At 38.5% G+C, this 21,024-nt stretch overlaps 1 protein-coding gene across 4 annotated transcripts; it reads left to right on the forward strand.

Moving 5' to 3' along the window:
- The first annotated feature begins 775 nt into the window (after positions 1–775).
- Positions 776–20,545, forward strand: LOC135461506 (programmed cell death 6-interacting protein-like). Of its 4 annotated transcripts, XM_064738636.1 has the most exons (20): positions 776–978; positions 2,021–2,075; positions 2,951–2,977; positions 4,579–4,648; positions 6,234–6,361; positions 6,998–7,151; positions 7,683–7,792; positions 8,236–8,352; positions 8,847–9,069; positions 11,273–11,396; positions 11,680–11,857; positions 12,473–12,694; positions 13,406–13,565; positions 14,214–14,362; positions 15,773–15,907; positions 16,381–16,543; positions 17,265–17,354; positions 18,140–18,265; positions 18,854–18,946; positions 19,588–20,545. In XM_064738636.1, the coding sequence occupies exons 1-20, from the start codon at positions 776–778 to the stop codon at positions 19,854–19,856; spliced, it is 2,796 nt and encodes a 931-aa protein (XP_064594706.1). In that variant the 3' UTR covers positions 19,857–20,545. The 4 variants fall into 4 exon arrangements, with proteins under 4 accessions (XP_064594706.1, XP_064594709.1, XP_064594708.1 ...); XM_064738639.1 differs by lacking the exon at positions 17,265–17,354; XM_064738638.1 differs by lacking the exon at positions 2,951–2,977.
- The last annotated feature ends 479 nt before the right edge of the window (positions 20,546–21,024 follow it).

Below are 21,024 nucleotides of genomic sequence, written 5' to 3' on the forward strand. Positions count from 1 at the left end.
CACTTACCAATCTATATTCAAACTGAGGTTTAAGAAAGAGTATGTACTGTTCCCATTTAACATATTATTGCACACTTTGGCATTTCAGTTATGTTGATTTTTTTTGGATTGGTGTTTTACGCCGTACTCAAGAATATTTCACTTATACGACGGCGGCCAGCATTATGGTGGGTGGAAACCGGGCACAGCCCGGGGGAAACCCACGACCATCCGTAGGTTGCTGGCAGACCTTCCCACTTACGGCCGGAGAGGAGGCCAGCATGAGCTGGACTTGAACTCACAGCGACCGCATTGGTGAGAGGCTCCTGGGTCATTACGCTGTGCTAGCGCGCTAACCGACTGAGCCACGGAGGCCCCCAGTTATGTTGAAGAAACAAGGTTCATGTCTCAAATCATTAATCTTTTTCTTATTAATTTAATAATTATAATCAAATACATGTACATTTACTCAAAGGCGAAAATAGAAGCGTAGAATAAATTAGTCACTAATTTAAAAAGTCGAACAATGAGGATGAAAATAGAAGCGTCGAATAAATTAAAAAATTAATAAATTAAATTTCTCTTTTAATGAAAACATCACTGATCATAACAAGTCTTTCTCTATCGCTGCTGGTTTATAGTTTTTCACAACAATCGAATGACGACAGACTGCCAAACCTTAAGTATTTTGACATTCTCAGGAACTAATGATTCATAACGTGGATACAAATGACGTCACCATAAGAGCGACTCGTATAAAAGAGCACCTAGACCACATGACCTCGTATCATTCAAGATGGCTTCCTACTTGGCTGTCCCGTTGAAAAGAACGAATGAAGTTGATCTAGTCAGACCTCTGAGACGATTTATTGAAAACACGTACAGCAGTGCCCAGCCAGACGATTACAACAATGCCCTCAGCGAATTCAATAAGTTACGAAACTCCATGATGACCAAATCAGTGGACAAACACGAATCAGCGTTGGAAGTTCTCTACCGGTACAACAACAACATTTGGGTTTTAGCTAATGGTATTCCGGTTCAATTTGTAGCCATAGCAGTTTACAGTTGAATTTCATTGTTCTTTCAGATTCTTTAGAGGAGATATTTACGATTAACGTTTCTGGAAATTTATTTGTTAAAAAATGTGGTTGAAACAAAATGAACCAAGTATTTCCGCCATTATGACGTGAGCTGTCAAATAACAAAAGTTGATGTCTCATTGCTTAATATAGATACACGTGCTTTAGTTCATTATATATGCCAGTCTCAGAATTTCACATTTGTAAGTCCGTTTTGATGCTTATGGTTCCACATATTAAAGAGTTAAATAATGATTTTTGAACTGCAGTTAAGTAGGCTTAATTAATAAAAGCAAGATCTTGGACATGAAAGTACAACCTTGGGAATGAAAATCAGTACATGTTAGAGTGGTCTGTGGATACCCTGTATCCAGAAGTAGAATAGAACTAGCCAATACATGTTTTCTTCAAAATAGTATGGCTTGGAACACAGACTGCTGAGAATAATGTAGTCAAATACTCAGTATAGTATGCATGATAGCCTCACATTAAAACATTATTGTTATAACGTTTTTAAATTTTATCTATTGCAAGATCTATTGTCCCATAGCACAGCTCTAGTTTGCTGACGATGCATAAATGTAGGCGCTATACAGAGCTAAAACCCACCGTATAGCAGACTGTTTGTTTAAACCCATTTTTGGCTGCTTCATCACCTGTCCAGGCACCCTGGTTTCCTCCACCCATAATATATTTTCTACCTTTGTATCAGTGGAATAGTTGGAATAATAGTGGAATAACACTAACACCTTATCAAAAGGATGCTGCACTATAGTCGTCATTGTTCCTTCTTGAAGAGATGATGTCCAGTGGAAATTACCCAACTGCGAACTTTCTGAGAGTTTATGTCTTAAAATTTCATACAGTCTTAAGCATATCAGCATAAAAATGTAGGCCACTGACATTGTAAAGCCTCTGTACACATATTTTTATATACCCCTTATTTTTTTATTTAACAGGTATTATGATCAACTGGTGGCTATTGAAAGCAAATTACCCATGGCAGAAAATCAGGTGAAATGAAATCACTCACATTTTGTGTACCTCATTGGAAAGAGAATACTATAATATCCATATTTCCTGTTTCACACATATGTATCTAAAAGTGTTATAGTGTTTTGTAATCGTCAGTTGTTTTGATTGAACTGGAGATTGGGATGTTTGAAATGATCTTTCCCAAGAGTTTCGCTAAAACTCTGCAAGGCTCTTCCCAGATTGTTATTTTTTCTTTCACTACTTAGCCCCTGAGAGGTTTTGAGCATTGTCATGGCCCTGTCTGTCTGTCTGCCTGTCTGACATCATCTTTGTGACTGCCATATCACTGAAATTTGGGATTCATACGTGTGTGTTTTGACCTTTTCAGATCTAAATTTGTATTAATTTTTAATATTTATCAGTTTATTTACATAACTACATGTACACGTATAAACATTTTACTGTGTCTCTGACATTATTAAATGGTTATTCTGTACTTGCATTAATCGTTACATTGTATATTTATCAGCTTTATTAAGAGCTGTTGTAATTACCATTGCTGAACAGGAAATAATTAAGTTTTGCTTAAATGGTTATCCATAAAGGCTGCATGGAATATGCAGGGGTGAAAAGTGCTGCTATTCTAAGAGTTTTTTATTTTTTTCACTTGATACCATATTAAAGAGCTCAGCAGTCAGATAACTAGGTCTATCCCTGTGAATTACATGAATGTCAGTGGTTGGAGCTGTACAGATTTTATTCAATACTCTGTGTTGGTGATAAAATGTATGTTATGTTTATTGACGCAATGACAACTTAGATGCACAAATGCACACAGATACACATGTATGATTGGTCATTGGTGCATCTTATTCCTCCCAGATATTGCTTATCATTGAATGTCAAATTTTCAGACATCATCTCAGGTCCCTGTTACCCCAGTAAGTACCAGAGCGAAGACATCATGCATGTACAGTTGTACGTGTATTTATAAGTATTGGTGTCAATATTTGCTGTGCATACATGCAGTGCTCTTGCAGTGAAAGTAAAGCTACGCCACATGTGTATTGATGTTGTTCATAACTTATTGAGCATCTAGGACTTATTACCTGCTGGAATGAGGGTGTGGAGGGGTGGGCGGGGAGGGGGGTATACTCACACAGGTCTAAATAAAAAAGAAGATAGGTGGAACTGCTGGAACATTTTGATAGCTTATATTCTAGTGAACATAAGTTTGCGATCTTCATCTTTGTTTGAAGATAGAAGTTGCCCCATATATACTCAAATATAAATCCTTTATACATTTGTGTGGGAAAGTCGTCTGTATATATACAGCAGACCTTTTGCCTACTTTACCAGCATTGAGTCCATCTTGTAATTCCCTCCAGGGTTTTCTTTTATTGGCATCGTTTACGTTACCAGAAATCGTTTGTCATGGCAAAATTTTGCAGGTGCATGTAGTTCTGAATCTTCACATACTCCAAAGGGCAATGACTCCTGACATGTACACATATATGTGTTACAATAGTGGTTCATGTAGATAATTATTGCCAGCATGGCTCCAAGCTCTTGTGCTTTGATAATGTATGTATTAAATATGTACATGTAATTTACGTCCATGAAACCTTTGTGCCAGATTACAACAGGAAGTCTATGTAACTAGTCGCATGTTCCTTTGTGAAACTCTGTCATTTGATTGTCACGCATAAAATCAAATATTTACCCTGCATGAGGATGTAAGTATTGTGTATATGCACCTGATATGTAAGTATTGTGTACATGCACCTGATATGTAAGTATTGTGTACATGCACCTGATATGTAAGAATAATTAGTGAAGTTTATCTCCATGGGTATATTTTGGATGTGGTACATGCATACTAATATTAATAATTTGTAACTGAGTAGGTGCTCTCCATTCCGTGGATACATGATTTACATGTACTTAGTGTACAACAGGGAAACAGTTAGTTACATGGAATATTTCCAAGTGAACAGAGAGGATTAAATGGCACCTACAAATGTTCATCAATCTATTCTCCTTTATACTATAAGACCTCAAATTTTGCCCACAAAAGTGCATTTATAGAGGCAAATAAATGTCACAAAATGTTATTTTTTGTGCTGAAACTTGTAATATTGCAATAGAATCTACATCCCATGTTCCAAGCAAACCTCAAGCAAACCGCCCCCTGCACAGTAAGTAGAGCGTCCGCTTCGGGAGCCGTAGATCCAGGGTCAATCTTGGGTCGAGTCACACCTAAGACCTTAAAAGAGGAAGTTGTAACTTCCTTGCTTGGCGTTCAGCATAAAGGAAATAGTGCAATGACTAGTTGACCCGTATCAGTATAGTGGCTCAGGCAAGGCGCCTTACTTGCCTTCGGTAAAATGAATGTATAGATGTATTGGTACTTGACATTTTTGTACATGTACAGGTAACCCTTGTAGGCAGATTTAAAGTATGAGTCTTTCAGTTATCTCACTTTAACAGCAATGTGTTTTACAGAAGTCTTAAAACCTGTCTTGAAATTTTTTGTTTTCAGATCAGAGTTCAGTTTAAGTGGAGGGATGCTTTTGACAAAGAGTCGTTGTTTTCAGGCAAAAGAACACTGGGTAAGAAATAGGATTTACAAACCGATGAACTTTATTAATGTTAAGGCTTTCTAATGCACCAATGGCAGAGGAACAAATTCTTCTACCTTCTAAGCCAGAGCCCAGGGTTCCTTTATACGTCAGTCATTCAGCATGAGGAATCAAGTATTGATTGACAATGTTTCATAGTACTGTTACTAGATTTTGCATCCTGTTTGATGTGTTTAGCATCATATTCTAGTGATGCGGCACTGTGAATATATCTCCATCTGGGACAGTCTTCTATTTGGAGATAGTGGTGTGATAACTCTTAAATAATGCCAAAATTGACCGCCTCAGTGGCCTAATGGTTAGAGCGTCCACCATCATTTCATTTTTTTGTATTCACCATAAACCTTAAATTAAATACATAGGTATACATGAGTGATACAGCTGGAGGGAATAAAGCTCACAAGAGCTTGTTTTATCCAATGAAAATTAGAATGTTATATAATAGAGTATATACATGGATTAATGGTATTACAGTGTGACATATATAAGCATACATGATAACGAACAAATGTTTGCAATCAAGAAGCATAGATGTTGGATACTTTAGGAAGAGGAAGTTTAGGAAAAAAGAGATGTGGAATTTATAATACGAAGAGTGGTGGATAGTTTATTCCATTCTCGAGGGCAAATTGTCCTTAACTAGAAGTATGATACATTCGTTCTGTACATACATGTAGGTCTATTATAATCCAATCGAGTTGCTGTAGTCACATAGTGATGGGTGGCAGCTTGTTTAAACAGATAAGTCTCAAAGCTGGGAGGAATAAGTTCGGGATGATAAAAAAACTCGTGTGCTAAGAGTGATACAGATAGAATGTTCATCTCTCCCAGTGGTAAGATGGATAGTTGACGGAACAGAGGGGACGTGTGATCATTTCTTTTTGAATGGGTGATAGTTCGAATGACGCATTTCTGCAGGATCTGTAAGAGTGTGAGATGAGTTCGATATGTATTGCCCCTTGAAGTTTGGATACCCAGGATATAGCCAAGGTCAGGTTATATCAAAGACTTGAAAAATGGTGCTTTTTACTGCCTCGCTTGGCGGTTAGCAGTGAGAGGTTAGAGCAAGGAAGCATGACTGGTTGGCCTGGTTTCAGTGTAATGGGACTGGGTGGGTGGTTGTCATGTCTGGTGTCTTTGGCATGATACTTCAGTGGTTGCAGCACTTATATGTACACACACCTAATAACTCTTTGTCGTCATATGACTGAAAAGTACAAGCTTAAACCCCAAGCATTTATTCATTCATTTAATGTTAAAAGCAACACTTAGTCACAAAAAAAATCTGCCTACAGTTCATTGACTAATGTGAGTGAAAACATGAAAGTGCTACAAGAATAGAAGTGTGAGATGAATGTTCTAGATAGACTATTTTGTGCCAAAATGCCCTGATGAGGTAATCATGTGATTTCAAACTATTTCCATGTATCTGTATATGTCAGGATATCATGTGATAGTCCAGTAAGTTATGAGGCAGACGATGGGTCTGGAGTTGAACATACAGCCTTAGAACTGATATATAGGTTTTTTGATTTTCCGCCTTTCCTCTCCACAGCAATATCATCTGGGAGCTATGAGAAAGTGTGTATGCTGTTTAACATCGGGGCGTTACAGAGTCAGATAGCATCTGTGCAGAGCCTGGAGAGCGATGAGGGGCTGAAGATGTCCGTCAAACTCTTCCAAGTATGTCCTTGATGCTTGCCTCACAATATGTATGTCATTGAAGCGTGATTATTTACAAACGGCTTGAATTTTTAACTGAAATATGATGGCAATCAGGTTAATTGTGAGGAACGTGAGGACCTGGGATAGTCTATTGTCTTTGACATTGTTTTCCAATGAGGCAGCACTATAAATTTGAGGAACCAGACGACCTGGGATAGTCAGTTGTCTTTGATGTTGTTTTCCAATGAGGCAGCGCTCTAAATTTTTTGCGCGTTGGAAACAGACGAGCAAATATATTCTTGTAAGTGCAACTAGTCACAGAGAAGTAGGTTATATTAAGTGTAGATGTAACATATTTGTTTTTCTTGGAAAATTGTTCACTCATCAGTCATCAGTGTATATAGTTAAAAGACCATGTTTCTCTTGTTTCTTAAACTAATACAAGTAAAGCCACATTAAGTGTAATGTATAAATATATTTGTTCTTCTTGTATTCCAAAGACTAGTCATCAGTTCATATGAACAAACCAGGTTTCTGTTGTTTCTGGAACAAATACTATCTGGTCATGACGTGTTATAATACTCATGTACTGTCATGAAATATGCGACTTTAGATATGGTATAATCAGTATTTGCTGTGTTTTTGTGTTTTCAGCAATCCGCAGGTGTGTTTGGTCACCTGAAGGATATTGTGCTGTCTCACATACAGCAGGACCCCACCCCTGACATGAACCCTGATACCCTCAACGCCCTCTCAGCCCTAATGTTGGCCCAGGCTCAGGAAAGCTTCTTCAGAAAAGCCACTGCTGGTAAATACCGCCTTGTTCATGTCCTACTCTACTTTAGACACATGTCACATTTATACCTCAAATTGTCTGTCAGAAACGAAAGAAATTCCAGTCAGGCTAAATACCAAAGTGATCTTAGGGTTGATTTTTAATTCGAGACTGTTTACACATTTGAAACGTAAAGTTACGTTTTATTCTATTTCAACATCTCTCAGGAAATAATTTTCTAGATCAACATAACATCAATGGCTAAATACTCATGGCCATCATCATAGGGTATGAAATTAGGAATTGCATAAGGCTGCCTGGCTTCTCTACGGTTATGACGGTGGTTGTAAACAGAGACAGTTTTAAGACAATAAGAATGAATAATTTTGGTCATCTTCACTTTGCACTCGTGTATTGTGGTACACCGGAGCCTATGAGTGATCCAGGCATTGTTCGTAATCATGACGGCAAACAACCAAATCAAAATGATCAAAATTCCACGTCCAAACCTAAAGACACATGCTACTGTCGAATATAAGAAGTGTTATTCTCTGGTTGTTTCAGACCGAATGAAGGAGGGAGTGATAGCTAAGGTGGCTGGCCAGTGCTCTGATCTCTATGCTGATGCCATGAAACTGATGCAGCTTACGTCGATCAGAGACCTTTGGCCTAGGGTATGACACAGTTATCTCCCCTGCAACTGATAAGCTTGCATGTCTCAACTGCACCATTTCTGTATTCTTTCATGTGATCTGTACTCTCTTCAGGATCTTAAGTGAAAAGACCAATATTAAGTGTCAGGATTTGAAACGAAAATTGGACATGTTTTTTTTTTTCCTTTTTTGTTCTTTTTCTCATCATTGAAAAAAAGCCAGGTTATTCAGTTTAAGTTCAAGTATAGTTTTATTTGAAATCTGTCTAAAATCTGGAAGATTGTCCTTGATGTCTACGTGAATATATAAGAACGATACACAGATTCTGTGTTTAGGTTTAATAAACTGAAGTATAGATGTCTAAAATAATTTTGTTCTTAACTGTAAAAGCATTCTGATATTCTTGTTAAGCTCTGGTTACATTTTAGAGACATACATGTATATGTTTGTTGTTCTGTCTTCAGGACTGGATATCCTGTGTTGTGATGAAGCAGGCGGCCTTTCATGGCTTGTCAGAGTACTACCAGAGCTGTGTGTGTAAACAGTCCAAGTCCTATGGAGAGGAGATTGCCAGACTCAAGGTAAACTCACGCACTCTAGCCTTCCCTCGTAAATTGTGGGAACAGAAAGAGAATTCAACAAAAATTTACTCACAAATCTTTTCAGTATGTAAATTAATTATGTAAATTTCCATGTTCAAACCTTTAACTGAGCCTATACGCAGAGGAAAAATGTGTCAGATTGTGCATGACTTTAGTAAGTCACTTATGAATTTGTGAAATTTTTACTACCAATCGTCTTGCTGTATGTACTGTAGTATCAGGTTCATTTTGGAGGACTTATGTTACATTTATCGCGTAACCATTGTGATGTATGTCTTGTCTGTGTAGTCATGAACATAATGCCAGAATTAATTTACGACTGCTTTATGAATCAGGCCCTAGAAGAGTGATTCATTGGTGGAAAATCATGCAAAGTTACATTTACTGAAAATGATGATGTTTCTCATCTGTCTGTTATCTGGTACCATAATCTTTCATTCACAATATTTATATTGTTTCCAACGTGATTTCAGCATGCCAAGGAATTAATGCAGGCCGCACAAAACAGAGGTGGAAATACCTTCTGTTTTAAAACTGATATTGCGAGAATAGAAAGATGCCTAGAAGATGCAGTTAAAGACAATAACTTCATTTACCATGATAAAATTCCTGATGTCAAAAGTCTTAATCCAGTCGGGAAGGCTCCAGTCGCCAAAGCTTTACCATTAAACAGTACAATGAGTGAGAGGTTTACAGGTAAGTTTGATATTACTGGCCACTCAGGCAGGTTGCTCCTCTTTGTTTATATTTCCTAAAAGACCTAAAAATTTGATCTCAAAAGAGCATTTTGGGAAGGAAATAAATGTCAACACAGTTATGGATGATTTTAGGTGATATAGGATGTTAGAGACACTTGCCTTTTGACCAACAGGGCACACGGCACTATCATGGAATGTGTAGATTTCCCTGCTCTCACTAATTGTTCTGGAGTCTCGTTGACAGTAAGTGGTCAATGACATTTGGGTACTGCCATTTGTGCAGTCCTGTAAGACAGCTTGTCTTCCACCTGTGGTGTGTGTGTATATGTACATCACATGTAAGAAGGTTCATCAGTATCTTGCCAAAGGTCCTGTGTTTAAAACGAGTTCTCCAGTTTCTTCCACCCATAAACCCAACTGCCATTGGATAAGACAAAACGTCTTAGAGAAAGTGTGAGACAGCACCTGAGTAATGTTTATTTCCACTGAAAGACTACCATTCAAAGTATCTTAAACTGGCCTTAAATATTTTTTAATATTGAGTAAACTGAGTAAAAGTTTACTGAGACTTTGCCTTGACACAACTCCATGATCGACAGCAAGGTGACGTCATGTTTACTCAAGCCCTTAAACGTCGAAGTTTTTTTCTGTATTTTGGTCGAAGCAGCAGCCAATGGCAGATAAAGGATTTGGAGTTCGGCTATGAAGGTCCAAGTGATAAATAGCTTTCTCAGAAAATTGACATACTGAAAGGATATTTCTTCCACTGCTTGAACTGTTGATACAGTAAGCCTGCTAAATCAGTTACAATTTAAGTAGCTTGCAAATGCCAGGGTATGTCTGGTTCAGGTCCTAGTCTCCGGAGCAGTTGTGCTGGTGATTTTGACCCCTATTGAATATTTACAAATTACAGTTGTTGAACAACTAGATTCATGCTCAATTCTGAACAAATGGAAATAAATCTGAGCACCACTCAGGCTGAACATGGCATTTGACTCGCTGAATTTTATGCTTCAGTTACTGACCTAGTTATTGCAGACGTCAGAGAATGCACCTCAGTTCAGACACGGAGTTTAGATAATTTTACTGTGTTTTATAAAAGAAAACAGAAAATAATTGTCCTTTGTAATGCACGAAAGACAAAGGAGCAAAATTTAAATTCTTCATTTCTCAGAAACTTAGAGAAGAAAAATTATAAGATTCAATTAATTTTAAGCGTTGTCTGGTGAGATGCCGTGTTCTCGTTCCCATCAACCTTAGGCATTCCTGATGAATTTTGTACTGACTCTGTTATTTGTTATTTGAGTGCAGTTCGAGCCGAGACGGTATGCTATTGTCTAACATAATTTGTGATACCGTTGTTGAATGGTAAACGGCATGCAAATCAACTGAGTTTGTGGTGGTCCGTAAATGATACAGACCTGCCCAACAACACTGTGTGAAATGGCCCTTTGCCTGCACGTAACTAAATTGTTGTAAACAATCTCAAAATGATGTTTTATGCAGTAATATTGTGTTATCATATGTCACTTCATGGAATGAATGGGTAAAGGGTACGTCACAGCTTATGCCACGCAATCTGATAGTAACATGTTTGATTGGATAAAATTCTCAAGATGTCTGCCTCGATTTACACCAGCCATTTGTGCAGTATTGACATTTTCTTCTACATGTTATTGAGTGAAATCTCATTAAAATAACAAAGCATGATACCTTTTAGAAAGCTGGAGAATCCTGATTTTGATTGAAATATGTTTTAGCCAGTTGCTGTCTTGTCCTTTAAGCAACGATCAGATCAGTTAATGTTTAAAGTACAAGAACATGTACTGGGGAAGAAAAGCAACCGATGACGCCTTAAAAGTCATTTTTTACATGTTTTATTGTCTTTTCAGCAATCAGGAGTGTAACACTCATTTTCAAAAAGTCATTTGTAACTCAAGTCAGAATTGAAAATCTTTCCACGATGCTCAATTTTTGGAACTGAAAGTAGAAATTCGCATAAATTTGGCTTAAGATAACACTGATGAGGTGGACAAAATTATGAAACCAAAAAATAAGCTTTAAGATCGTATTTCAAATTTTGTCAGAAATATCTGTGTGGAATCAGTCTCAAATTTGTACTCATTGGTTCTTTGAATGACTCCCAATCCAACATCGTAGTAATGTGTGATTAACATGCTGATGTTTGTCTTCGTTTGTAGACTTGTTTGAAAAACTTGTGCCTTTGGAGGTCCATAATGCTCTGATGGCGTTTGAGAACCGTAAAGCAGAAATCATCAACTTGGAGGTGTCCAGACTGAGAGATGCCACTCAGTTAATGAACAGGTACTATTCCGACTTTAATCTCAGCATAACCCTTTTGTTTTTATGAATATATTAATTATCAAGAAGAAAGACAAAATTCCTTCCCTTGGTGAACTTAACAAAGAAACCGGTCATTGGACATCAGATTTACCACTTTTCACTTTGATCCAACAAGCCCACTTTTTCAGTGGTAAGTCAGATGACAGTTTACATTTCTTTTGCCTTGGATTATGATCTGAATTTTCATTCCCTGTCTGCCAAAGCAGTAATCTACTGCTGAGTGACCAGTGATGTTTTGTTTCAGTATCTTGGCATCGCTAAATCTACCGGCGTCAATTGAGGACTTGTCTGGGACCAAAGTACCTGAGTCTCTGCTGGAGAAGGCTCAGAAGATGAAGGATGAGGGAGGGATTCAGTTCCTGGACAAACTGATGCAGGAGTTACCCAGCCTGCTGACCCGGAACAGGGAGATACTAGACGAGGTGAGTGCTATGTCCTACTTGTCTGCACAATTTGTGAAGGTGATGGCAGGGGAAGTAACATCTTAATAAGTACTGGTATCTGCTGACCAGGAACAAAAAGAAGCTGGACGAGGTGAGGGTAAACATGCTGTTTGTGTATACAGTTTGGTAGGGTTAGTGTCATCCTAACAGGTTCTGGTATGTGCATATATTGTGGTATTGTAACTGGTCTGCTACTGGGAGATTTCGACAAAGGAACTCATTAATAGCCTTTCCTCAAACCTGCAAATAGGTTCCTGACATTTATTAATCTATGATCCTTTGGAGAATTTGGCCAGACCCATGTTGTCCATGTTACATGTACACAAATTCCTCAACCTTTTCGCATATGAAAGAGCAACTTTCAGTGCAATTTATGCACATTTTTAATTTGATTTTGGTGACAAAACTATATTAGTTAGATTGGCCAGTTTCAGGGCTTCACAAAAAGTATAACTTTACCTGTCATAAACACCTTGAACAGGCAAAAAGGTTGAAGAATTAAAGTAAAGATTTTAGAACCAAGATTTATACATGGATTGTACCACTTCTTCTTTTCTTGCCACATGGTTATCTAATTTCTGATTTTGTCCCCAGTCCTGGAAGATGTTAGATGAAGAGGAAGCATCAGACAAGCAGCTTCGGGAGCAGTTCAAAGAGAAGTGGACAAGGACCCCTTCACAGAACCTGACCGAGCCAATGAGAGCTGAAGGAAATAAATACCGCGGCATCCTAGACGCCGCCACTCAGGCTGACGCCATCGTACAGCAGAAATATGCCACCCACAAAAAGGCGTTCGATATTTTGTCCAAGCCACAGGTACATGTACTGTAATAGAATATTAACCCAAGTATTTATTACTCACATTATTAATGAAAAAAGTTATCATTTTTTAGGTGAATGAGTGTTCGGTGATTTTTGTTTGAACCAAGTTTCCATTAGGTTCTATGTGGCTTTCTAAGTTTCCCAGGTGATTGCTACCTTTCACATCAAAGGTTAAATGTGTGCACTTTTATTTTTTTCCACCTTTACGTGTGTTTGCAAGGTGGTTAGTCAAGAATAATTTGAAGGCAAAATTCTGTGTAGAGTGATAAAATTTTACTTTGTGTAAAGTTCCAAAATTGGATAAATAAACCAATGTAGTTTTGTCTCTATAATCATATAAAAAATGTGCATAAATTGCACTGAAAGTTGCTCTTTCATTTGTGAAAATGTTGAGGAAGTAGGGTAGTTTTGTTATTCACCTTCTGGTGTGCTGTGGGTAGGAGGAAGACCTTGTCTGCTGCAGTCTTTATTAGATTCCTGTGTGGTGCGTGTCTTCATACCTTTTATGTTTAATAAGATTTTAAAGTTTTTATACCATGTTCACTTGTTTAGGTTTTATGATTGCCTCATGTGAATATGGGATACTCCCCACAGTTTTGTAACCGTATCACGTCCTCAGTGTTCTGTTTTACTACCGTTATCCTGTCAGCTTTTGAAAATTCCCATTTTATCCTTACCATAAATAGTCTTGTTTCTGTTTTGCAGTCAGAGATAGAGAATTGCCTACCGTCTGCCAACCCGACAGCAGCCATACAGAACACCCCCTGTGTGCAGGAACTTAGGAAGCTGATGGAGGAGGTAGAGACCATCAAGGCTGAGCGTGACACAATCGAGCACGAGATCAAAGAGGCAAAGTTTGATATGTGTAAGATGATTGGCTGCTTTCCACATGTATCTAAGGTTAAATTGGATCACTTGTATTTATAGATATATCAGTGTTAAATGTAGCTGTTGCTGTGAGTATTGCGTCTGTGTTTGGTGGTTTGTGAATAAAAGTATTATATAAATTACATAAACATAAATTTTGAGATTAGATTTGAGGTAGTATTTTAAATGTTGTCAAAGTGCATGTGCAATAATCAATCTGAGGATTGAATTATGAATTTCCTGTAAAAGGCCAGTTACCTCTAAATTTAGTATGACAATCCATAACTGCAGTTACTACCATGACAGTCCACATTGTCATCAACACAAGTTGTGTTAAATCATCATCCATTCATTCATAAATAATGGTCAGATCAGAGTTACAGTTTACAGTCGCAAGAATACAGAACTGGCGCTGATTGGCTGACAATGGAAATTGGATTACCTGCGTGAATGCATCCAGCCTTGTTGATGCCTGGAAAAATGTGCTATATCTCCATTTCAGATTAGCCGAGCTTTAGTGTGGATTTATCTATCTCTCATGCCAGCCAATCATTGATGATTTTATATCCTATTAAGGTTGTGGTAATATAGCAGACATTGACCATGACTGTCCAGACTACTTACTGTGGCTGTTGTTTCTCCCCAGCTTCTAAGTTCCTTTCTGCACTGGCTGAGGACGGGGCCATCAACGAGGAGTCTCTGTCTCAAGACCAGTTAAACTCTGTCTACATGCCACTAAGGGAACAGGTCTCCAGCAGTCTGAGCAGGCAGGAGGCTTTGCTCGGAAAAATACAGGTCATAGTCACTTTAAATATGCACTTGAGTTTTTGTTTTTCTTGCACCATGTACAATACAGCCAGATCATGGCCAAACATCCCACACTGATCTTTGCTTCATAGCACGGATATGGCGAGCCATCCATGGTTGGATCCTGTTTGATCATCTGTACATTATGGCAGTACAGTTTGATCAGTGCAACCTGATCAGGATGTGTGTGTCATGGCACCGCTGTGGGCACTTGATTGCTGTGTGCTTTATTTATTTATTTGTTTTGGTTGGTGTTTATTTATTTACTTGATTGGTGTTTTACACCGTACTCAAGAGTATGTCACTGATACGACGAAGGCCAGCATTATGGTGGGAGGAAACCAGGCAGAGCCCGGGAGAAACCCACGACCATCCGCAGGATGCTGTCAGAACTTCCCACACACAATTGGAGAGGAAACCAGCGTGAGCTGGACTTGAACTCACAGCAACCACATTGGTGAGAGGCTCCTGGGTCATTGCACCACGCCAGCGTGGTCTAACACCCTCAGGCACAGAGGCCCAGTTGCTGTATGAGTTGACAATGCCAACTGGGCAACATGGTACATACATGTATGAACAAGAGCTTTTGCTGGAGAAATATACAGTTCTATATTGACATGGTAGGCAGTGCAGTGTTCTTTATTAAGACTGACAATATATGTGGATGTGATTTTCAGTTGGATGGTATGGTTGCAATTTATATCTGCTTGTGCACATTGGACAGTATATTGTAGATGGAGAACATTTGTTGTTCAAATTTGAGTGACTCAAATGTTATACTGTAACCAAGAAACTGCCCACAAAATGTGTCACTAAACAGGTGTCCAGTTCCAACCACTGCCTATCTAGTGTGAAAAAATTCAGTGGGGGGAGCAATAATGCAGATATTTAGATACCGGGGTATTATTATATTTGGTTTCCTGTTTTATCCATTTACTTATAGTATAATGGTCATGTCACAGCTTCATTATCATGGGTACTCAGATTTTATAAAGAGAGTAAAAATAGCGTAAGAGCTTTTGAATTGTGAGTGGAATGGCCAAATCAAACGCCATTATCATGGGTCGATCAGCAGCATAGGGTAGCACCAGGATATTTGCCTATCATCTGGCCCTACATGTATAGACATGGTTACCATTACCAAAAATAAAAACAAGCCCATGGAACATGTATTTCAGATTTCCATAAATGTATCTGACAGTTCTGTATTGTTTATTTTTTGTTGGGGTTGTGTTTGGGGGGGGGGGGGAGGAGGGGATTGTAAAGATTGTCAAAGATTGTAGGCTTGTACAAGTAATTATGTGTAGCTGCGATATGGCATGTGTATACATTTGTTTCCTCTCCCAGGGAATGTGGTAGACTTTAAATGGTATTAATTGATAATGTTTACTTTTGTAGAGCAACAACACAGAGTTCTGTAAAGCCAAACAGTCTAACCAGGCTGCTGCTGAGAGGGAAAAGGTCCTGAGTGAACTGGCCGCAGGCTATGACATGTACATGGAGCTCAAGTCTAACCTCATGGAGGGCACAAAGGTGAGATCAGTGGGAGAAACCATTCAGAGTCAGAGAGGGGGTAGAGGGTTGTGGAGGCTGAGAGTTGGTTTTGGCTTATCTCCCTTTGATTATTTAGCCGTGGGAGTTACATGCATTACTGTATTTCACCTAAAGTTCTTCAAGTCACACATTTTGCTTTATTCTGATGTATTCATCCTTCTTACAGGGCCACTTAGAGCAATTTTTGTGCACTTCGATTAATTTCTTTGTGGAAAACTCAAAAGTTGGCATCAAAAGTATAATTTTAAGGCCTTTATGTGCTTTTGAAGGTTCATTTTTACATCAAAAATCCTTAGAGGAAACACAGTATATGGCTACTGTTATGACATCCTGGGGAAACATGTTTGTGGTTTTTATACCTAAGCATACCAAGAAAAAATATTGTTTAAGACAGTTATTATTTTGTGCTTTTTTGATCAGTTTCATGTTCATATTCTAATCCTTTTTTGCAGTTCTACAATGACTTGACTCCGCTCTTAGTAAAATTCCAAAGCAAAGTGTCTGACTTTTGCTTTGCGCGGAAAACTGAGAAGGATGAGTTGATGTCTGATCTACAGAAGAGTATCGCTAACCAGCCTGCCCAGGCTCCTCCTCAAACCCCACAGTACCAGCAGAGTAAGTGAGAGATAGATTCACAGGTGCTCCCACGTGTAGTATGTAGTCTTAACACCTGCTAAAAGTTTGTGTAGTGTATAGACAACTTCTGTTTGTAGTGTTCGGATGTTTCTTAATAGCCTGCTCATGTGATATTTGGCTTGGACTGTTGTGGTGAGGAAATGTGGGTGACCTTATGTATCTTTTTGATTATAGTTCATTGGTTCATGCCCTAATACCCTCATTGTTACTTTTTACTGTGGACATTTTTTTTTTCTTCCCCCAATACAAAATGTATTTGAAAAAGTATTTCACATTGAATAAATGTAAGACATTCACTGAGACATGATCGTCAGTGTATATATGGAGCATTGGCACAGACTTGGGGTTGTCATTTCAATAACTGATCTGTAGCTTTGATGCTGGTCATATCATGGCCTTTGATAATCAGCAAACGAAATGTTGATTATGTACAAATCTAGAGCACTATTTTGTACTTGTCTTTTCTTGTAACAACCCACCATTCATTCAAGAAGAAAAATAGCTGTGTATAGATCTGCGTTAGCTGGATAACAGATATCTGCACAACTACATGTGTTTTGTTCTGGCTGGTATTTTGTGAGTGTCTTTTAGCTGGTGTTTTTGAATATTTGTGTGTGTGTGTGTGTGTGTGCATGTGCATATTTGTGTGTGGGAACATGTAGTGTTTTTTTAGCTGCCACTTTGGTTTTGGTTTCTATAGCTGGTTCTGCTGACCAGAAAGCTGCCCCTCCTCGCCCCCCGCGCATCTCCAACACCCCATCCTCTTCTTCACAACCAGCCACCTCCACCGGTAAGGCTGTGCCGCATTTAATCTCCTGGATCTACACCTTTAATGCTGATTTATGTCTTTTTCAATTCTTACACCGATAACCACCCTCATATGTAGCAATTCTTGTTGCAATGCTGTATCATTGACAAGCCACCTCCAACAATAAAGTTGCATACTTTGATATCTATTTATTTTGGAAATAGCTTTTCTTTTCTCTTGTGCTGCATTAAAAGAATAATGGAAACAGTACAAATAACACACAAAGATAATGAAGAGCATATACATGTGCATCATAAAGTATGTGTAAATTGACCATGTCACTTACTTGGTTTGTTAATAGCAAGCATGTGCTTTACATGTATGGGTTTCATACTTACCTCTCAGAAACCAGCTGATAAATTTATCATATGAAATATATTCTTCATGTGTTCATTTGGTTTTTTTTAATACCCGTATATTGTTTTAATGCTAGAAACTTTTTGGTGACCATGGCTGGTACTTGTATCTGGACTCCTGTATATTTCTCTGTCATCTTTCTCTGATTGTTCAACTGTTGAGTTTTTCTAGCTGCTGCACATTGAGGCCATTTCTCATAGTCTTCTGTCCTGTCATCTATTATACATTATTTTTTGAGAATCCCACATTCATCTGTTTAATCTAGTTTTTAAGACCTGGCATGTGTTAATCCATACATTCTCTGCCTGATTGTCTGACTGTAAGATCCTAATTTGTCACATCATTTTCTCTGTTCTGTTGTATCGGTAGCTGTTTATGTTTGGCTATGTTTGTTGTTTTGTGTTGTATAGCTGGTCAGTCTAGCTCCGCTCCTCAGAGGCCAGTGCCGACACCCCGAAGAGCACCTCCACCCAGGCCCACCCAACCACCCACCACCCAGCCTGCCCCAACGGGAGCTGCTAACCCTCCATCTTATGGTAAACTGGGTTCTTCATCTTCACAGGATTACTGAGCACTGGATGAAGGGGCATGGCTATCATTTCATGAATCTTTGCTATCATATCTTGTTCAGTTCCCCATTGGTGGAATGAATGGAGACTATAGTTTGACTCTATCTCTGTCTCTCCCACCATTGGTTTTCATCTCTTTTGCGCTACACGTCAATGATATATTTATTTATTTGATGGGTGATTTATGAAGTATCAGTACTCAAGAATATTCCACTTATTATTTACACATAGCTCCCACACTTAACTGGGTACAGAAGTCCTGATTAAAGGTCAAAGAAATTTCATTTAATTTGGTTTGCAAATCATGTTTTGGTTATTTTCAATTTATGTCTGTCCAAAGTGGTTGAGGAATAATGAGGACAACAAGTGATATCAGTCTTGTCTTGTAGTGGGATTCGTGGTCTTCTTCTCCAGCTAACATTAACACTATGATTGGATTTCTAGGATGATATTAGCATTTTTATGAAGCCCACTTTTTGAAGACAGTTGTTTTCAAAGACAACTTTGTCTCCAGTGAGAGTTTAAGTGTACAATACAAATGCTCTCTGTGTGCAGGTTCCACATCGCAGCCCCAGGGTGGGGCGGCCTCTGCCCCGTCAGCACCCCAGCAACAACATCAGCCTCACCAGCCACAGCAGCAAAACTACAGTGAGTATCTCAGGGGATTACAAATACTGACTGGGGCATAGTGGGTTATAGGTCTGTACCCAGTCATTCAAAAGTGTATGAGCTAATACTTGTATCAAGTCATTTTTTTTTATATATTTAAATGTTTGTTCAGACATCATCCAGTGCTGTTCTCCAAAGTCAAAGTATAACAGCAGCATTTTTTTTTTTTAAGAAAAAAGTTACGAGAAATATGACTTACTTGTAATGTTTTGGGAAAATGGTCCCAGAGGTTTAATACAAGGATGTGAGTACATATACATGCAGAAGTCTTTGACTGGAGTTTGATGAACATGTAATCCTTGTGGTGCCAGCTTGTGACAACCAAACAAGCTTAAGATCAAAGTCACCTCAACTCGTCTGACGCATACGGTCCTATAACTGGAGTTTTACTCCAGTTCTTACGTGTACGTACGTTAATCTTAAAGTCTTAGGACCATCGGCAACTAGGTATTCAAACATAATAATGATCTATTTGTGGTCAAGCATATTTGAGTTGATAAATCATATATCATTGAATTTTCAGCTCCTCTTAGCCATTTCCACAGAGCTCCATGTCACATGCTGCTCATAATCATACTCTGATTAAACAACTTGTCCAAAACTCTGACTTTGTGTTTCAGACCCGTATGGAGCCCCTGACCATAGCCCAGGCTACCCATCTCAGTATGGGGGAGGTTTCCCAATGCCCATGCCCATGGGGTACAATCCATACATGAACTATACCCAGCCCCAGAACCCTTACGGCCAGCCACCAGGATACCCCGGGTATGGTGGGATGCCTCCTCATGGCTACCCCCAGCCCACAGGATACCCCTACCCACAAGCCCCGGGCTACCCTCAGCAAACACCTTACCCGCAACAAGGCTACCCCCAACAACAGTGGCGTTAAACGCTCTTGCTGAAGCAAAATGTGATATATACCAATGTTTGTTAATAGTCTGCAGAAAATGGCCATAGTGTAGAGTGGCACTTCATTTTTCGCCGTATCCTGTGGAATTTTTTATTTAAGTCTGCTGTCTAGTAGTCTAGAGGATCAATTCATGTAAAACTGTCTTCAATAATATGTATATATTTAGAATTAAATATAGAATAAGCGGCCTGTACAATGAGTGCATACATTCTGTTACCCAAAGTTTGACCTGCTTATCCAGTAGTGTCATATCCCAGCAGATATGTATATATATATATATATGTAAGTGTATATATATATAAGCATATAATATATATAAGCATCTTCAAAATGAAGCTTATTCTGGTCGTTCTTAAAGCTTGTTTTATTTTTCTTGTCATATGGCGCATGTGAGCTCATGTGTAATATGTACATGAAGAACTATTTATGGTTCTGCGAAGATGAAAAAGCCTACAGATACCACCTAGTTGGATTTATATATTGTGGGGATTTATATACTACTGGCAAAGGATTTAGAGATCTTGTAGGATTTTTCAGAGCTTTAACTAACGCTCATATTAAATATTAATATTTTCATGCACATTGGCTCCTTGAATTCTGGAATGAAACTTTTTTGGGGATGCAAATATATCCTTTAAACTTTTTTTGCTTTTCCTTTTTTTTTTTTCTTTTTTTTTTTTTTGGTTTATTTTCAAATAGTCCTTCTGTAGTTGAGATTTTTGATCAGCTGATCTCTCTTGAATTACAGTTTTGCAGACTGGTAAACAAGAGTGCCAATATAAATGGAGTAAAATGTCAGCAAAAAAGTGGCAAATATTGTTCTGTGTGTACAGGTGATTTGAAAAGGATGCCCTCGCTGGTCGAGGGGACCGAAGGCTTCCATTGGATGTCCAAGGGTCCGTAACCAATGAGGTTGAAGGTTAGAATCCTGCTCCTGCTGGTTAACCAATGGAAAAGTTTGACACATAGCTTGCAAGGTGTGATAATTCCCCAAGCTGTATCTGCTTTCCCTCCAACTGTAAAGTTGGCTGACGTCCAAAAAGTGAAATATTCTTGAGTGAGGTGTAAATCACCTATCAAATAATAGGGTATATTTGTATTTTATGATGGAAAACGTTGCCACATGATCATAAAGCATACCCAGCTT

The sequence above is a fragment of the Liolophura sinensis genome, chromosome 1 (genome assembly GCF_032854445.1).
Source record: "Liolophura sinensis isolate JHLJ2023 chromosome 1, CUHK_Ljap_v2, whole genome shotgun sequence".
Lineage (NCBI taxonomy): Eukaryota > Metazoa > Mollusca > Polyplacophora > Chitonida > Chitonidae > Liolophura > Liolophura sinensis.